General features: G+C 33.6%; 1 protein-coding gene across 2 annotated transcripts; it reads left to right on the plus strand.

The window, feature by feature from the left end:
• The first annotated feature begins 2,323 nt into the window (after positions 1–2,323).
• Positions 2,324–17,559, plus strand: LOC106072176 (uncharacterized). Of its 2 annotated transcripts, none has more exons than XM_056017292.1 (6): positions 2,324–2,500; positions 6,053–6,148; positions 6,941–7,043; positions 7,941–8,095; positions 8,944–9,005; positions 10,860–17,559. In XM_056017292.1, the coding sequence occupies exons 3-6, from the start codon at positions 6,945–6,947 to the stop codon at positions 11,207–11,209; spliced, it is 666 nt and encodes a 221-aa protein (XP_055873267.1). In that variant the 5' UTR covers positions 2,324–2,500; positions 6,053–6,148; positions 6,941–6,944; the 3' UTR covers positions 11,210–17,559. The 2 variants fall into 2 exon arrangements, with proteins under 2 accessions (XP_055873267.1, XP_055873268.1); XM_056017293.1 differs by lacking the exon at positions 2,324–2,500 and adding an exon at positions 2,591–2,808.
• Positions 17,560–18,854: the final 1,295 nt, after the last annotated feature.

An 18,854-nucleotide genomic window follows, 5' to 3' on the forward strand; every position in this document is an offset into this window, starting at 1 on the left:
ATCAAATTTTGATCCAGCTAGTAACTAGTGTAATGTCGGAAATAATCGAGAAATATTTTACTTTTAAAACTTTCTGTACGCTTTTTGATTTCGTGATCATTAGTATTATAAAAAATTAGTTTTGTATTTTTTGGGGGCATGCACGTATTTGGTCTCTCAGGAATGGATGGTAGGCCTACTTGGATAGTAATTAACTCGAAGATATTTCTTTGACTTTGTCCTGCCAATTCTTCTTCAACTTTTATCGATGCCCGTGAAGTGACAGATTCTGCTTTAAGAAAAAACGCATAATGTCGAAGATTCTTTACAAGATTCTCTTGCTGTGCCTTGCTTTCAATTGTTGCTTACTCAAAGACAAACCCCAAGTTCCCTCAAAGCAAGCGATGTGTGGCCGAGAGGTTAAAACCGCTTGTCTACGGCTTGGCCACCTTACAAGAGGGCTTGAGTTCGAATCCAGATTCTTGCAAGTTATATTTGCTGAGCACCTAAAGGCAGCACGGACAACCTTCTCCCAGATACCTATTATACTTCCCCCACTGGTCCACAAAAGCGATTGGACCTCTGAGCGTGCTGTAAGCATAAAAGATGCGGTATAGAAAAGCAATTTTTTTAAAAGCGATCACTGAATGTGTGCTCTGGTGGTTTCAATTTTTGACTCTTACTTCCACCATTCATTGAGCCCATCGTTGGATTTAAATGCAGATCTAATATTTGATCTTGTTGAGAAGAGTGTGTAAAGGAAGCCAAAAAGATAATAAATTTGGCTGCACAACACATCCAGTTTCTCAAAACCTTTCTCGCCGTTTGGCATTTGCCTGAAGAACCGAACATTTGAAAGTTTTTTTAAACGTATCCATAACCAGTGCATTGAACAATGAAGCAACATCATGTAGGGGTTTTAAAAAAAAGTGTAAAAGTGCGTGGCCTTCAGAGATTTAAACAACTCTGGACTCTTGTAAAATTTTATTCAAACTGGTGTAAAGCTTTCATTTAATGTAATTTGAAAAAGAATATAAAACAACAAATTACCCAAACAAAAATGGCATGTCTTTGTTTATGTAAGTAAAATGTGTAGTTTTTCTGAGAAAGTTTGTCCTCTGATCCACCCACCACTTGATGCCCCGTGCGGCCCGCACCACCCGCACATTGCTAGCTACGCCACTGGTTCTGGCCCCAACTCTCTTCGGAATAATTTTTTCACTGCTAATCCACCACGCGTTTGACAAATCCACTCACCAGAGGAGCCAAAGTCCCGCTTCTCTCAGGGTTGTAAAGAGATATATGGCCTAAGCATTAATTATTTTTAGCACTTCATGCTAACTCAACTTTAAAGATAGGCCTTAATTTATGTATCAATTCTATGTTTTGTATTCAACATTTTAGAGTTTAAATGTTTTAATTACGAACTATCACACAATGGGAAATAATGAAACAATAAACACTAATTTAGTTGCTTGTTTGAATATTTATTAACTTAAATTAGGCCCTATAGCCTACACCGAAATGTGGTTAAATGCGCTTGTGCAAGTCTTAACTTCAATAATTTTATTTTAAACTTTATTTTTTTACATTGTGAAGAAAATTATTTTTACAAAAACTGGAGGCATCGATATAATAAAACTTTCTGATGGCCGGAGATGTCCCAAGGGCCGTATTTATAGTTTGCACATCACTGAATTACTGAATTGTATATATACGCTATCATAGATTTATAAATGTCTATGACTATCATTATCATTTTTTTTCACGCTGCTAGGCTATATATAGATCTAAATAGAGTTTTTTTTTCCGTTTTTTGCTTATGACTCAAACCATAGACATAGATCTATATTATTCTATATATATAGATCTAGTAGATCTATATATTTATTTATATCTATAATCGAAAAACAAAGATTATGATTATGTCAGTCACTTGTTCTGGTGTGTAACTTATAAGCATAGACATAAATAAATATAGACTGGAAGTAGGAAGTTATTTTTATTTGGGGGGAGTCAATATGTTTTATGTACTATATCTATGTGAAAAAAAAAATGGCGGCGATTAAGCTATAAATTCTAGGACTAACATTTCAGCCAATATATACCTTTGATCTTTAGTTTTGAAAAGTGCAAAACTGCCATATTCCCAATATTTTGTCTTTGTTTTATAATCATAGACATAGGCAAATATATATAGGTTTGTGATGTGGATCTACAAACTTATCTTTTCCCAAATATTTCCGATAATAATTTGTTCTTTATCGTCCAGTCTATATATATATGTCTATGCTTATAAGTTACTCTTCAGTCTGCTTTCTATACTCTATTCTATAAAGTCGGCAATTTCAAGTCTAGATCTAGATCTATAGACTATAGAATATAAATCATAGACTTATATCTAGTCTATGACTATAATATACTATATACTAGAAAATATATCTAGACTGGACATGGAGATTTTTTAACTCTACAAAAAATGTGAAATTTTTTTAGAAAGTTGGATCCAGGCGTTGTTTTAGTAAAGTTTTTATTTATTTCAACTCTAACCTATGTAACATAATTTAATAATTTAGATCTAGAATCTAGATCTAGACATCTTAGAATATAGATCTACTAGGTCTATGTAGCCTATTGTAGGTCGATTAAGATCTACTCTCGTCTCATAATTAAAATCTATTATTTTACTACTCTACAACTACCCTACAATTTTTAGATATGATATAGATCTAGGTATAGATATACTGATATAGATTCTAGACTACATTGATTGACTTTGACTACAATACTACATGAGTGACATGTATATACTATACTACATACATCTAGGTAATCAATCTATTTAAAAAATGTACATAGACTTAGACATAATAAGTCATTAAGTCTCATAATGATAAGATAAAAGCAGAAATTACCATTAGTGGCATTAGTCATGATTAGTTAGTGAAGATTCTATATTTCTCTACTTCTAGATCTAGTTTCTAGATCTAGGTCTAGATAGATCTATTCTTTTATTCTAGACGTATCATGCCAATCATCATGGTGGTCATTCAGACTCATTGTGCTGTGGTCGTTGAAGGTTTCTAGGCATCTAACTAAACTATTACCTCTATACTTCTATACTCTTACTGTCTATAGTCTACATATCATATAGATCTAGATTAATGATTAAATAATTTAGAATAATTTAGATTTGTTTAGACTAGACATGAGATGATGAGTCTAGACTCTAGTCTAGATCTAGACTCTAGACCTAGTGGGCAGTGCCTAGGCCCGCCTAGTAGACTGAATGACTAGACTTAGGACTTAGACTTAGCCTAAGGACTTAGACTTAGTAAAGACTTTATTAATCTATTATTTATTATTATTAATAATATTATATATATAATCTATATCTAGAGTTAGATTATTCTGCTAAAATTCTAGATATCAAGATCTATTCTAGATTGACTAGAGTGTCACTAGAGTCTAGATATCTATCTACTTTCTAGATCTAGACTAGTAGACTTACTAGAGTCAGAGTCTAGAACTCTACCCTCGTTTTTTTTTTTTTGCAAAGTATGACTCTCCGATTGAATCATTTTAACTAGATAATAATATGCAAAGCATAGGTTTTTTAAACTATATTAATATCTAAAGATAAAATGCTATATTTTAGAAATGTAATCTTATTTTTCTTAAATTTAATATGCACTTCTAGTAAACAAAAAATGTGTATTTTGTATATTTTTAGTTTGCTGAGATTTAGGCCCAGGGTTGATGCACTGCCATAAATCCGTAACTGGGTTTTTATATTATGAGCACCTTACAAATTGACATTTTTTAACCATGACAAAATTGCTGACCGTAATATGTCTCCTTTCATGAAAGACAAAGGACGCAAATTATGCATTGACATTTACCACTAGTTTGGGTTTCTTCTTGAGTCCTCGAACAATTGCATGTTATTAAGTAAGTCGATTCTGAAGAGGCAAAGTTAGCCACTGTTGGCCATTTTTCATGCAGCTGAATGCTCCTGTTTTAGGGCTATCTAACAGGTCTGCTTTCTTTTGCATCCCCTTCTTTATGGCAGCTTCATTTCTTTCGCTATTGGTGAGGTTCGTACTAGCACGCTCAGTTTGTTCTGTTGTCCATCCTGCGCGATTTTCTCTAAATATTTTTTATACATGTAGTCGTCAGAGTTCATTTGCAGACATATCTGTTGGTAAATCTTGTGCGTTTCTTGGATCTCCACAAGCTCAGCATATAGGATGTTCTTAGGAATTCTTTCATCTGGCATGCGGGTGACATATATCCGATCCAACTTGGTCTTTTGTGTCAAAAAAAGGATTGATACTTTGTGTATTGTCCAGTTTCAAAGTTCCTCATTTAAAACACGATCCTCCAAGAATTACACATTATGGACATGAACACCCAGGGAGTAGTCCTGATACTGTCTAAACGGGCTCAGAGAGCACTTATAGAATGGGAAGCGCAAGGACCACGGATAATAACACAACAGCCTCATTCCACTAAGTAGAAAGGAGGATTAACTTATATTTTTGACAGTGAAGTGGAAGAGAAGGATAATATTTACAACAGACTGACTGCCATCATACTCGACAGACCTAAAAAGAGAAAGAGATGTATACATGGCGCAGCGATTTTAAAGCAGATGCCAAGCAGATGGGCAAGACGTGGGGACAGTTGGAGAGACTCGCCCAGAACCGAGACACCTTGAAGAAGCTGGTTAGTGGCCTATGCCACATAAGGGATCACAGGCAGAGATGAGATGATGATGGCTTGCACTGACTCAGACACACATTTTATAGCCATTTTTTGGGATCTTTAAAAAAGCATCTAGATCTAGACTCTCTCACAGGTCAATTTATCAAAGTAGGCCCTAACTATAGATATACAGCTAAAATCTAGATCTATGTCTACATATATAGATCTATCTAATAGTTAAAAATACATTGAATAAAGGATCACATGTGTTTTTTTCTGTTGTGTTGTCTTTATATGCGAAAAGAGTCCTTGTAATCACAACAAATTTCCATAAGGATCAATAAAGCAGTCTTAGTCTTAGTCATTTTAAACCAACGGTTAACACCACACTATTAACTGCCTAGTCTTAAATTTATGTCAGAGGACTTGTAACCAAACTCACTGTCCAATTCTGGCTTGTTCTGAGATTATTTTCTCATATAGATCTTCTTGAAATACTCCTAGAGATCAAATCCAAGATTGCAAGAAAGCTCAAGAAAAATGTGAATGACCATAAACTAAAAGCTCTAGACATAGACCTGCTGAGCAGTTACTCTTTCTTGAAAAAGTTGCTTGATGACCATGCTTCTCTTGTCATTGTTACAACATGTTTGGCCATCAGCAACCTGGATTTCGGAAGGACATAAAGGCAATTAAACTTTATCGATGACTTATTGAAGGAATGTATTGAAAGACATGTCTGACAATACAAAAACATTGATATCCAAGAAAAAAGAAAAAAAATAGAAAATACGTTTAAAAAAACCCACCTTATATTAAGCGTAATTGTATCAGTTAGTTTGGATCAGTCATGTAATTAAATTTGTAATAGATCTAGAATCTAAGCTAACAATAGTAAAGCTGTGCGATTACAAATATTTTGGGGCAATTTGATGCTTTAGGCTTTCTTAAAGCGCTATTATCCTATCATTTGTCTTGACTAGTTGGGAAAGGGGTATTTGGTGAAGGTTACCAAGACTGCTTTTTAAATGCATTTTATTTTTTTTTTAAAAGTTGTACCACTTGAAGAGGGTGTCTGGTCTGGGTGATTGCTTTTTAAATGCATCTTAAAAAAAAGGGAACAACCTGAATTCAAACTCAAGGGCTAAAGCCTCCTAAAACAAATACATTAACTGCTGTGCTAGGAAAATGCTTATGATCATAGGTTTTATAGTGCATTAAAATATTGTTTCTTCTCCAGCAAATTATAATACAATGTTAATAAAGTTCATGTCAACAAAAAATATATAAGTTTTTATTTTATAAAACTCATTTAACGGAAGCAATTTGAATTTGATGAATCTTCTTTTTTATATTCCCAAAATAGAGAAAACTACTCTGACCCATCAAGTAAGATGAAACGAATTGTAGAAGATGTACAGATGAAGCTGTTATAGGAGAAAATTCAAAAAGTAAATTACAGGTGAAGTAGTTTTAAGATCATTTTTTACTATTCATCTGATAGTTTGCAAACTCTTTGTGGGTTTAAACTGTGTTGAACCTGGACACCATACGGGTAATTGTAAAATAGTATTTTTCTATACATTTTACAGTTTATGTATATATATATATATATATATATATATATATATATATATATATATATATTTTATATATATATCATAGAGAAAAAAATATTAACCTTTAATTGAAAACTCTGGTTTGACTGTTTTTCAAAATATAATGATCTTAACATTAAATTTGGCTTATGGCTTCCCATTCTCTGATGAAGTTCAAATTTTAAAAATAATTATTCATTGTCGATGACAATACATAAATCAATCCAAAAATTAACTAATTGGTTTATAATTTAGTACTAATTAATTACATAATTTGTTTTAAATAGCAGAAAAGGGAGCTAAATCCTGTACTTTTCAAATGAATGGTAGTAGACCTTGTGGTCTATAGGGCAGATGATGTTAAGGTCATCTGGTTCTGTCACCTGCGGCTAACAAGGGTGTCATGTAGCGACACAATGACCAACTGCCTTTACTTTTCCCCAACTATTGTCAGGTACCCGTTAGAGCTGGGTGGCAGTAATTAGGGGTTTGTTCCCTTCTATAAACAATCTGTTCATTTACTTGTTTTCATTCAAACAAAATAGAACATAAGCCAGAGTAGATTTTTTTGGAATGGTGAAATGTTAGTCAATATTGCTAAATTTTAAAAATATGAAATGTATAATTTTAATTAATGATTTTATGACTCATTACAGTACAATGCCGAACAAACCTGAACTTGTTGAGACCAAGGTGAGGTTACTGTCAGAGCAATCTGAAGAGTTACATCGCTTGAGTCTTCATTTGACAGCTGAGGAAGTGAGTATATATTTCTCCAATTTAACTTTCATAATTATGAAAAAAATTAATATAATTAGTCTTTCTTTGTTGATTTGTTATTGATTTTGAGAGCTTTATCTTGAAATGGTTTCTTTAAAAGTCACTGTCTTGACTTTGTCTTAGGACAAGTTGAAGGAAATGCTTTTAACAAAGTTTTTAACAAAACTATCTCTGTCTGTCTGTCTGGTAAAAAGATTGTACACCTTGATTCTCCCACACCCATTCTTGCATCAAGTTGAAACTTTGCGCAATATTCATTGGCATAAACAAGACCCAAATCAATAACAAAATTTATCCAATTAGTCAATTAATTGCTGATAATGAATTATTTTGTTTAATATCAACAAGGGAAATTAATCCTGCAGTATTCCTAAATACAGCAAAATTTGTAGTGTTGTCCCCCATTAGATAATTGAACACACTCTTGGGATCAAGTTCAATTTAAAACAATTATTTATCGTACCTAACAAAACATGAATCAAGTAAATAGTTAATTATTTAGTTTGATATTGAATAAGGGAAGTAACTTTTATACTATTGAAACAGCTGAGTGAGGGAGTTCTTTTCTATTAGATTTCTTTTTTTTTTTTTTAAAGATTTTTTTATATTAGGCTGGTTTTTCTTCTGAAGTTGTACCACTGTTCTGCATTTTCACTTAACAAGAAACATGGTTACCCTTCGTCCAGATATTACACCTTTTGTCTCTCAAAGTAACATTTGCTCTATAGCTTGACCTCTAACCTGGTCAGTTTCTACACTGGAGGTAGTCGCTGTGTGCTGTGAAGCTTGACAAATTAGCTTTGTATACATCATTAGATAGGATAAGTGTCAGTGTTTTTGTGGATATTCTCAATGAATTGCATAATTGTTCAACAGTTGAAGAAAATGAAAGGTCTGGCTGACTACAAAATGTTTGATGTTATTATTGTGCATCAAGGCTTTGAAAATTGCACATTTGAAGTTATTGGCGATGAGGAAATCATTGGAGATAGAATTTCAACATGTAAAGAAATTATTATTGTCCCAAAAGGGTAATTATTCACATTTCATAATAATTTCAAATGTTATTATTTGTTATAAATTTTAAAAATTGTTTATGAACAGCAAGAATGTATACCATCTAGAGTCTTTGGTTCTGTAATTTTTCATTGTTAAAATGCAAGACCTTGGCTGTAGACTAATAATACAAGTGACTTATCACACCATCTTCAAAAAGACAGTTGACAATAAGGAGCACATAACTAATAACGACAATGGAACAACGAAATATAACATGTATCAACACATGCCTTAATCAGATTTTTAGATGATCAGTATTTAATGTGTTTAATTTTAGTGAACCCAATAATGAAATTTAAAGACGATTGAAAATTTTAGGTTTGAATTGAATTTATTTTAGTGTTTTGGTGAAGAACATATGAAAATGAACTTAACTTAATCCTGTGCACTTTCAGGGGATCATAGGGCCGCAACCACACCTCTCCACCAAACTCAGTTCTGGGCAGTTTCTTCATCTGCTCCCATGTCATTTCAGTATCTTCAGCTAGACTGATGACTGACCTCTTCCAGGTTTGCTTGGGTCTGCCCACTTCCCTCTTTCCTTTCGAATTCCAATCAAATGCCTGCCTTGCAACAGTGGTAGCTTTTTTATTTTAACATCATAAGGAACACATCATAATCACATTATGATGTTAAAATAAAAAATCTGTTTCATTTTTCACACCCTGCGAAAACCAGCTACCACTGTTGAGAATTATTTTTCGGAACAACAGAATAAATAAAATATTGGAACTTATTTGTTGTATGTAAAAAAAAAGTTTCCTTTAAATATTTTAATGATATAAATGTTTCACTCATAATTGCTGTGGTTTTATTCCAGACAGTCTGACAGTGTGGATTTTGCAAGTTTAATCTCAGAGGTAGAAACGCCAGGACAGCCTTGTAAGTGACTTGGTATAGTTGGTATTTAGTCTGTACTATCCACCTAAATAGACCCCATGTGGACTGCAGCTTTGCGTGCATAAGGTGTGACAAATTATGCATATCAAAACTGGGTTGGCTTAGTCATGTTAAACACTGCACTCATAATCAGGGCCAGTCCTACAGATTGCAGGGTTCTATGCGGAACTGATTGTGCGGGGCCCAGTCTGGGTAGGGATAAGGATAATACGTGAAAAGTAAGTTTTTATATTAGAAAAGAAATGCATTTTATTCATACTTTACTAAGTACGAAATCATGATCACATTAATTTTACAGCCATCTACAGCAGATGGTAGTTTTCCAACAAAAGCCGATAAACATTCAGATCTGCCCTTTAGATTTAATATGGACTAGAAAAATATCGGTTTGGATTTTTTTAAAGAGATTGATATAGATTTAGATCTATATTTATATGCCATTGACTATTGAAGTTAATAAAGTACTGAAACTTCCTGTTCTGGTTAAATTTTGCCCTATTATTTTTATTAAGAAAGCTGAAAATGCCTTTTTTTTTTTAATCACGAGTAGGATTGGCATTATCCATTTTCAATGACACCCAAAAATAACAAATTTGTCTATTTTTCAGGAGATTTTTAAGAGTTTTCAGGAGATTTTAATAATTTCAGGAGATTTTCATGACTTTTTGGTGTATTTTGCCATTTCAGTTTTCCAGGAGCTCCTGCAAAATCAAAGGCCGTTGGAACCCTAAATAAAAAGTTAAAATAGTTTAATTTAATGATTTACACCTAGAATTAGTGTGGGGCCTAAGAAAGTGTGCTGCCCACTGTGGGCTGCATAGGTTGCAGTAGCCTAAGGCCGGCCCTGCTCATAATCATCTATTATAAGTAACGGTCATGTGATCAGCACAATGACCAACTTTACTTTTCCTCAACTACTGTTAGGTCATGACACCCTCGTTAACCATGGGGCTCAGTAACCAATGACCTTTACATCATCTGCCCTATAGATCTGAAACTTTGAAAGGGGGAACTTTACTTTGCCTTATAAGTAAGCGTCAAAAAAAACCTTTTTAATACTGATTAAAAAAAAATATTAAAAAACAGGAAAAATACATATTATTTCTAACCATGCATTCTTCAATATCTTAGAACAAAACAAAGCCTAGTAACAACTCCTTTTTATGTTTCATTTTTTACTTTACGTTTTCTTTTTTTTTTTAGTACCCGGTATTATTTTTGTAATCAAATGTAGTTCCCCTTTCAGATCTTGCCATCTAGAGGGCATATGTTTCTTTGGTCAATGGTTACCAAGCAGGGTGTCATGCGGCCAGCACCAACTGCCTTTCCTACCCCAAATAGAATCAGGTACCCTTTAGAGTTGGATGTACTCAGGGGTGCCCTAAAAAATCCTCAAATTAAAAATAAAATCTCAGTCTTCATTCCGATTCGAACTCGTGTTCCCAAGTTCAAAAGCCAAGCGCTTAACCACTTAGCCACCACGCCCCCAAGAAGGGACTTACTTAGACTTTGGTCCTCCCGCGCCGTTCTGCGCATTGGGTGGCAAGCTGTCTCCATAAAGATGTCAATAAGGGAAATAATTTTTATATAGCCTATTATTGAGACATATTGTTGTACATGAGGTGTTTTTTCCCTTAGTTAAAGGGGGGGGGGGGGCCTAAAAACTATATAATTCAAAATCCCAGTTTTCACAGAGATTCAAACCCAGAATCCCAGATCTGAAAGCCATGCGCTTAACCACTCAGCCGCAGCACCCCATAAATGTAAACGTGCAATGAATGAATTATGATTTAAGAATTATTTTTTTTTTAAATCTGTTCTTTTTTTGTTGATTAGATGACTGGTTTAACCAGCTGCCTGAAGACCAGAGAAGACGACGTCTCCGCTACGAAGAAGCTGGATTACTTTCCTGCTGTCTGGGAAACGAGTGTGATCAGTGTTCCATTGTCTTCTTGACTCTGGGTTTTGGGAAAGGTGAAATTGAAATAGCGGAAAGAGACTACAGAAGTAAAGCCAGCCCATTCAACACAGCGACTCAACTTTTCTGTAAGTGGATTGAACGTAACGGTAGCAACGCGACCTTTGCATCCCTCATTGATAACTTCATACTATTTGAAAAAATTAATCCTAGATTTTTTGATTGGGGGAAAATTAAAACAATTATTACGAATGCAGTAAAGAAGTAAATCTCCCTAATTAACAATTTTGTTTTCTATATATTATAATGCTTGTTGGACATATAGTTTGCTATTGTTGGCAAGACTTAAACTTCTGTGCTAGACTTTACAAACATGGCAGCTTTAACTTTAACAGAAACTGGAGTGCTTTGTTGAAGTGAAATAGATATTAATTATGAAATGGCAGCTTGGGATAAAAAAAGATATCTTTTATTATTTTTTTTTAAATTTTTGTTTCAAAATAATTTTCCCTTAAATAAGTTTACCTGTACATCATTTCATTATTATTTATAGAAATAATTATTTAACCATTACTGGAATTTTTTAAAATTATTATTAGATAAATTTATTAAAAACTGCTAGTCATTTGTATTATTATTGTTATTCATGACTGTGTTCAATGTTTTTTTTTTTATTCCTTGAAAATGGTTGTAAATCTCACTAATGTATTCTACTGGTTTTATGTCAAAAAAAAAAATTATCTTATGTATTTAACAAATGTAAAAACAAACAGCATTATTGTTTCAAAATAATTGTTCCTTAAATAAGTTTACCTATATAGTGCTGAAACATTTTCCTTCTACTTGTCATCTCCCTCTCTATCTACACTATCAACTCGCTGCTTCTCTCTACTGGATCAAACTTATTTCTCTTTCTAAATCGTTTATCAATTTGGATTGGGGCATCCCCTGATCACACTGTCTGACGAAGATTGGTCATAAGATGTTATGACAAAACATTCAGCTTTACTTTCTTTTTTTTTTTGTATAGTAACTCTAGATGTGAAGTGGCACAGCATCCATGGTGAGAAGGGGTTCAATGAACCCGGACCCATGACCATTTGGGGTCCACAGCCTGTGTCACAGAGCAATGGCTTGTTGGGGTTTCATTGCAGTTGGGACCATGATTTGTGACCAATAGGGCCAGAGCCCATTGTGGCTACGCTACACCAAATTTGAAAAAATAATTGCACTTTGGTTTGATTTCCAAGTATGAGTTCGTGTTGAAAAAAAAAAAAAAAAAAAAAACTCAACCACTTACCTTGCTCCACAATTTCAAAACTAGATAATAGGCTTGTTGGTTAATGCTGTTCTAGCAAATATACTAAAGGAGATCCAATCTGTGCCAAATTTAACATTTTTGACAGCAGTCAAGACATCAAATTAGCATTTCCTTAATGCGGACTACCCAAAGAAATAGCAATGAGAGCCAATGAGCCATTTATCCTTCACCTATCCCTAAGTCTGTTCATTTTTTGGGGTACCTTACATGACCTATTGACTGTTTCTGAGTTCCTCTCTGTCTTTTGCCTTGAATAGAATCTCTTTCGATGACAGGACCATCCTTTCTTTTATGCTGTCTTCCCATCGCTTTCTCTTTTTGTCTCTTCTTTTTCCAAGCCCTGAGGACCTTGTGATGTGGCCTTAAAGTTTCAATTTGTTTTTTTTACATTAGTTAAGCAGGTCATCGTGGGGCCCTATTGCCGGTGTGATCCTGCTTCAAATCTCTTCTATTGTGGCACAGTTTTTTGTGGGTGATACATAGGATCCTTCTATAGCATCTCAATTCTTAGGATCCTCCTCTCTAGATATGCAAGCATACAAGAATGTGGTTATGACCAAGGCATGCATCAGTCTTATTTTAGTGTCTAGGGTTAATCTGGAGCCGTTTCTAGGTTTCCATATTGCTAGAACTAAAAGTTAGCTAGCAAAGAGAAATCACTATTTATATTTATGGTGCTTCCATAAATTATAATACACTATTATGTATAAGGAGTTATAACTGAATCCAGCGTAATATTATTATAACTTACAAAAGCAAAAAAAACAAGGTACACTACTTGGATTGAAATGTCATTTGGTATATGTACTGATACATTCAGACTAAGATTTCTTTGTCTCACACTAAATTTGTCCTATTGGGTTGGGGGCCCACCAACATATTTTTTAACCGGGGCCCACGGATACCTTGCTACGCCACTGGATAGGTGCAGTTTGTCTATTACAAGGAAGGGCTGCATTTTTTTAAATTTGGAAAATGTGGCACATGCCACATATATATCTACTTATAACTGAGTAAAATGTGATCGCTAACTATATATAATGTCATGTATACTGTTCTCGGCATTTAAAATTTCATTTTTTACACTCACAGTGAGGAATTAAAAGAGTTAGCAATGTTTTAAAATATTTTTAAAATATTTTTTTTTATTTCACAATTTTTTTTTACATCACATTTTACCACAAATGTACAGTTTATGTGAAGTATTTAACTATTTACACTCACAAACAATGAATAATGTTTCGGAACTGATGATCTAGCTTTCTAGTTTACTATCCTCGTGACTACTTTCAAATGAAACGTTAGTACACTTCTTTATTTTCAAGCAAGAAATTAAAATAACGTCCCTGGCAAACATGAAGTTCTTTCAGCTCTTCAGCTCTTTATTAGAAATATATATAACAAAGTCACAGTCAATGTCCTTCGAGGAATATCTCGTTCAAAGAGCCTAACAATTTCTTTCTTGAGATCCCCTATTCTTCTCAATACCTTGCCCATCCTAATTTGGTGGATATTGCTGTGTTACCAAACATCTGAATGTTTAGATACCAAATCTTCAAGTACTTCTCGGATCTGTCTGACCCCTACTTTAATAAGTTTGATCACTTTTATGGTTGGGATACTGTTCTTTAATTTTTATTATCTAACCAAAGTTTTTCTCAGTCAGAGTATGGGTACCATCAGTATTTACACTCACCATCTTGTTCCATGACAACTTCACTCTGGCGGGCCGCACATAGGCTATAATTTTCTCACCCCTGGTCTTTTGTGTTAAGATGTAAACAATTCCTATTGAAAATGTTACATTTCTCTATTGTCTGTATCTTGCTCCAATTAAGTTCTAGTGGATTGACTACTCTAATGATTTTTCACAAGTAGAAGTCACAAATAGAAAATTGAGAAGTGTAAAAAACTTCAGCATATCTAATGTTTTCATTATCATTTTGGATGCAGGTCCCATCAACTCATTCCATCTGTCTGTCTGGTACAACTTTTGTACAGGTTAATGTCTTCCACTTCCCATTCTTGGATTAAGCTCAAACTTTGCAAAACTTTTTCTTTGTCCCTAACAAAACATGAACCAGTGATTAATTTCTAGTAGTAATTAATTTAAACAATGTTGTTTTTGATATAGAAAAAGAAAAAATAGGTGTAACAGTATTGAGGAAAATGGCTGTAAATGTGCAGTTTTTTTTATGTTAAATGAAGGGCTACTGTGTTTGAATTGTGAAGAAAAAAAAAAAGTAACTTTTAATCCGAAAACAAAAAAAAAGTGACTCTAAGGAAAACAATATTGTTGATCTGTTATCATTCATCTATTATAGAAAACTGTAGGTGTTTTTCTTATATGATTTATGGTCGTATATTAATGTTGTTAGGAGTGAAAGATGTTATCAATTTATACTTTTTTTGAGTTTCTATATATATTTTTTGTACTGGTTACTTTTAATAGCTGGTGTTTGTAGTGCTGATTTACCTGACACATTTTTCTTGAAATCTAATGCTGTACATAAAAGTCCTGGGTGTTATAATCAAAGGTTACAAAATGTTAGATGTATTTACAAGAATCAAATGTAAAGGAAAAGAGAATTATGTTTAATAAGATGTTCTCCTCTAGGGTATAAAATAAACAAATATACAAAAAAATTATTGATCTAAAAATTACAAAATACCTGTATAGATTTATATTTCTTTTTTTATAAACTGTACTAAGTAACATTTTAAGTGCTAATGCATTTTTAAAATACGCACATTGTTTATGTCTACGCCATGTTGGATTATCAATAGACCTCATTCACCAATTTAGCCACGTGATAATATTGATAAAACAATGAACAAAACGTATCACGTGACAGCCTTTATGGATTGCATATTTTGTATAGAAGAGATATTGGGCCACGTGGCTAAATGTTGTTTGTTTAGGATTGGTGAATGAGGTCCATTGTCAGACTATCAAGAGACAGTTGTATAATAATTATATTTTTTTAAGCTGTAGGCTGTGTTAGCTGTTTAAAACAGAACATCTTTGTTCATCTAACCTTTTCTATTCTTCTGCCTGGTTATTTGAAATGTAGATCTTCGTGTGAGCTATTTCGTTCCAAAGTGTAAGAGACCAGTGCATTGATTGGATCATTTCTACAGGTTTCATGTTTTGTTAATACATTTTATTGAATGCCAGCAATCAAAGTCTAACGTTTTATTACCTCATTAATGTCATTGATGTCTCTGTGAAATGGAAAGACTTTGGGTACCTCGTAAGGCCAGATGTGTTTAGTAAACTTTAAGCTGATCACATTCTCAGCACGATCAAACTATCAGGTTTAAAAAACTTCTAAGAAGAACCTTCACAATGAAATAGGTTTCATTCATGAAATGTTTTTGTGTGCTTCCAATTTTATTTTATTGTATAAAATAAACTTGTTTACAGTTTTTATAAAAATGCATAATTTTTTTATGTTTGAATCTGATGCATGCTAATAATGTATGCTTGTGTAAATATATGTATAGATAGATATTTTAAAGATGCATTACAATTTTGTTTGGACATGCTTATAAACTGTGAATGTTTCTTTTCAAATACTATTACTACTCTACCAAAGTGGTTAAAATGGAAGTTGATCTTTGTATTGAACTGTCTGTGAAGTAAATGATTGGATGAAGTAAATGATTGGATGAAGTAAATGATTGGATGAAGTAAATGATTGGATGAAGTAAATGATTGAATGAAGTAAATGATTGGATGAAGTATATGATTGGATGAAGTATATGATTGGATGAAGTAAATGATTGGATGAAGTAAATGATTGAATGAAGTAAATGATTGGAAGAAGTAAATGATTGGAGTTTTATGGCCAGCTTCGTAACCTTTTGTTACTTCATTTTTATGTCAGTGCTTGTTATAGAGCTTGCTGGCTCTCTCTTTAAATCCTTTATAACAAAATCTTTTCTCTAGATCTTTCTGCATTGACAGTTGTTTTTATCTTTCCTATTTCTCTCTGTTTATAATTACAGCATTGACTTGATGATGAACCTTTGCATTAATTTTTATTGTTAATTATTATTATTTAACTATTTTGTTTTATTATTAGGTTATTTCTTTTGTAAATTCCAAAAAAAAAAAATTGAGGAGTTGGTTTAAAGTACAACTTCATGTACCTTTGAATGTAACTAGTTAGATTTACAGTCATATAGAGCTTGTCTTCAAATCGGTAGATTAAGGACAATTGCAGTATTTCTCATGACCCACCTGTGACCTACATAGTTGGCCACATCTAACTTTAGAGAAAACTATTTTTGGCTGCCTTGCTGTGTGTGGTGTGCGCTATGGTGGTCCTGGGTTCAACATTTGCTTACTACCATCCTGTGGGAGGTCCGGGCTAGGATCCCTGAAGGTACATCGGAAACATATGAATGAAAAAAAGGGCTACTGTGTTTGAATTGTGAAGACAAAAATGAGATGTAAATTTGAAGCCGTCAACAGCAACAAAAAGTGATACAAATACAATAACCATTGTTGGTCTGTTAGCTTTCAGCTATTATAGAAAACTGTAGGTGTTATTCTAATATGGTTTATGTTCGTATATTAATGTTGTTAAGACTGAAAAATGTTATCGATTTATATTTTTTGAGTTTTCTCTATATATTTTGGTATTGGTTACTTCTAATAGCTAGCGTTTGCAGTGCTGGTTTGCCCGACATGTTTAATGGATCTACCCCATTGCAATTAAATTATAGCTTTTATATAGCGCTACTTTCATGCTTATAGCATGCTCAGAGCGCTATGGTCCAATCTCATTTGTGGACCGGTGGGGGGAGGGGGTATCTGGAGGAAGGTTTTCCGTGCTGCCTTTAGGCGCTCAGTAAACACTACTCTGCCCGAGTCGGGTGTCGAACCTCAAACCCCCCTTCATAGCCATGCCAAGTTCAAGAGCACTTGTCCTCCCAACCCCGCATTTATTGTAATATATATCAAATAATGTCTTCAATTTTGCTATGTAAAGGTCAGTGTCTTTTTCTTTTCTTTAACATGAAGACACGAGGGCAGCTGTGAATCAAAGAACAGGTTTTATACTCTTACTTAATTAACCCTTAAAACGCGTGTGGCAGTTTAGCCTCTAAACATCAGAATTGTAGTTTCCATTTTGTATGCAATCATTTCAAAACAGCTCAGCACTTTAAGGGTTAAGTCTAGTAGCTCACTCGTTACGTACTCAGCCAGTTTGTCAAGAGGGTGAAATAAATTAGAGGAACAAAGATGTTTGAGACATACACATTAAACAAAAATATTTAAATGTTCACTCAACGTGTTGACTTTATTTTTGTTTGGTTTGTTCCCAGATGTTGTTATAAAGTTTCAAATGCCATATCTGGGCATATCAAGCCAAGATAAAATAGACCAAATCATTTAAAGCAGTGATGCCCAACTTAATTCGACCTGCGGGCCATTTCAATTTCCGACACTCGTGTCGCGGGCCACATGACCACAAATGTACAAAACAAAATTGACATCAAATAAGTTTATTAGAAACTAGTGGATCTAGTACTTAAATTAATTAACGGAACATTAGAACTATTTTTTTTACGCGTCGGAAACTGGCTTCATTTCTTTACTTAAAATGTGAGCAACATTGTAGATAGCTTTATTAAAGGCTCATTTACTTGTCTCTTGTTGTTAAATATTTGCATCGATACTTCGGGCGTAGTTTAATAATCTTTAATTCGCAGTCAAACTAGTAATGTTTTATAATCCGTTTATATGTTGTGCTTTAAAACAGCCACAGTTTACAAAACAAATATATTGGTTTATTAGCATGCTCCACAAAAAAAAGTTAAGATCCGTTCACTTTTCCTGGTAGCTTCTAAACTCGGTGTCCACTTTAAGTTTCTTCGGCTCTCCCATTTCATAAACACATATTTTAAATGTCATGGTACCAATTCCATCAGAGAAAAAGTCAGAGGCCTAACGTTGGTAAAGATACATATTTTTTTTTTTTTGCAAATAAAAAAAAAGGGGGGGGGGGGGATTTTCCACAGTTTGTACCGACTTTTTGGCGGGCGGATGAAAACACGTCGCGGGCCGGATGTGGCCCGCGGGCCGTATTTTGGGCATCACTGATTTAAAGCATGCTAAGAATGTAGTAAGAAGACATGACCTAAAACTCTGCGGAGTCAGAACAAAAACAACAAAAATTTCTGGTCATACATTAAATGGAAGTAAATGTGCACAAATGAGACAAAGTTATATGGTAGAGAACATGTCAACTAGAATGGAACCCAGGCAAATTGGTTCGAATTCTGTTAGCTTTTTTTTAGCTCCATGAAACGAAAACATAGCTGTGAGATAACGATTACATTCTCAAAACATATGGGACATAACTGTAGAGGAAAAGTCAAATAATCTGGAATAAATGGCATTTCAATGAGTTTACTATCATTTAGAATCCATATTTAATACACCAGAACTTATTACATAAATCATCTTGTATTTAGGCCTATCTCTGCAACATCACAATTCAAGAAGACATTCAACTAGTACAAGTAGAATCATTAGGTTTGATCAAACAAAAATAACATAAGAATGTCAAAAAAAATG

This window comes from Biomphalaria glabrata, chromosome 18, assembly GCF_947242115.1.
Source record: "Biomphalaria glabrata chromosome 18, xgBioGlab47.1, whole genome shotgun sequence".
Lineage (NCBI taxonomy): Eukaryota > Metazoa > Mollusca > Gastropoda > Planorbidae > Biomphalaria > Biomphalaria glabrata.

Bases quoted from the DNA above. Each gene is read 5' to 3' on its own strand.
- LOC106072176 (XM_056017292.1), top strand. From the start codon at position 6,945: ATGCCGAACAAACCTGAACTTGTTGAGACCAAGGTGAGGTTACTGTCA. The intron at 8,096-8,943 runs GTAATTATTCAC...GTTTTATTCCAG, and splicing joins ATTATTATTGTCCCAAAAGG to ACAGTCTGACAGTGTGGATT. The intron at 9,006-10,859 runs GTAAGTGACTTG...TTTGTTGATTAG, and splicing joins AGAAACGCCAGGACAGCCTT to ATGACTGGTTTAACCAGCTG.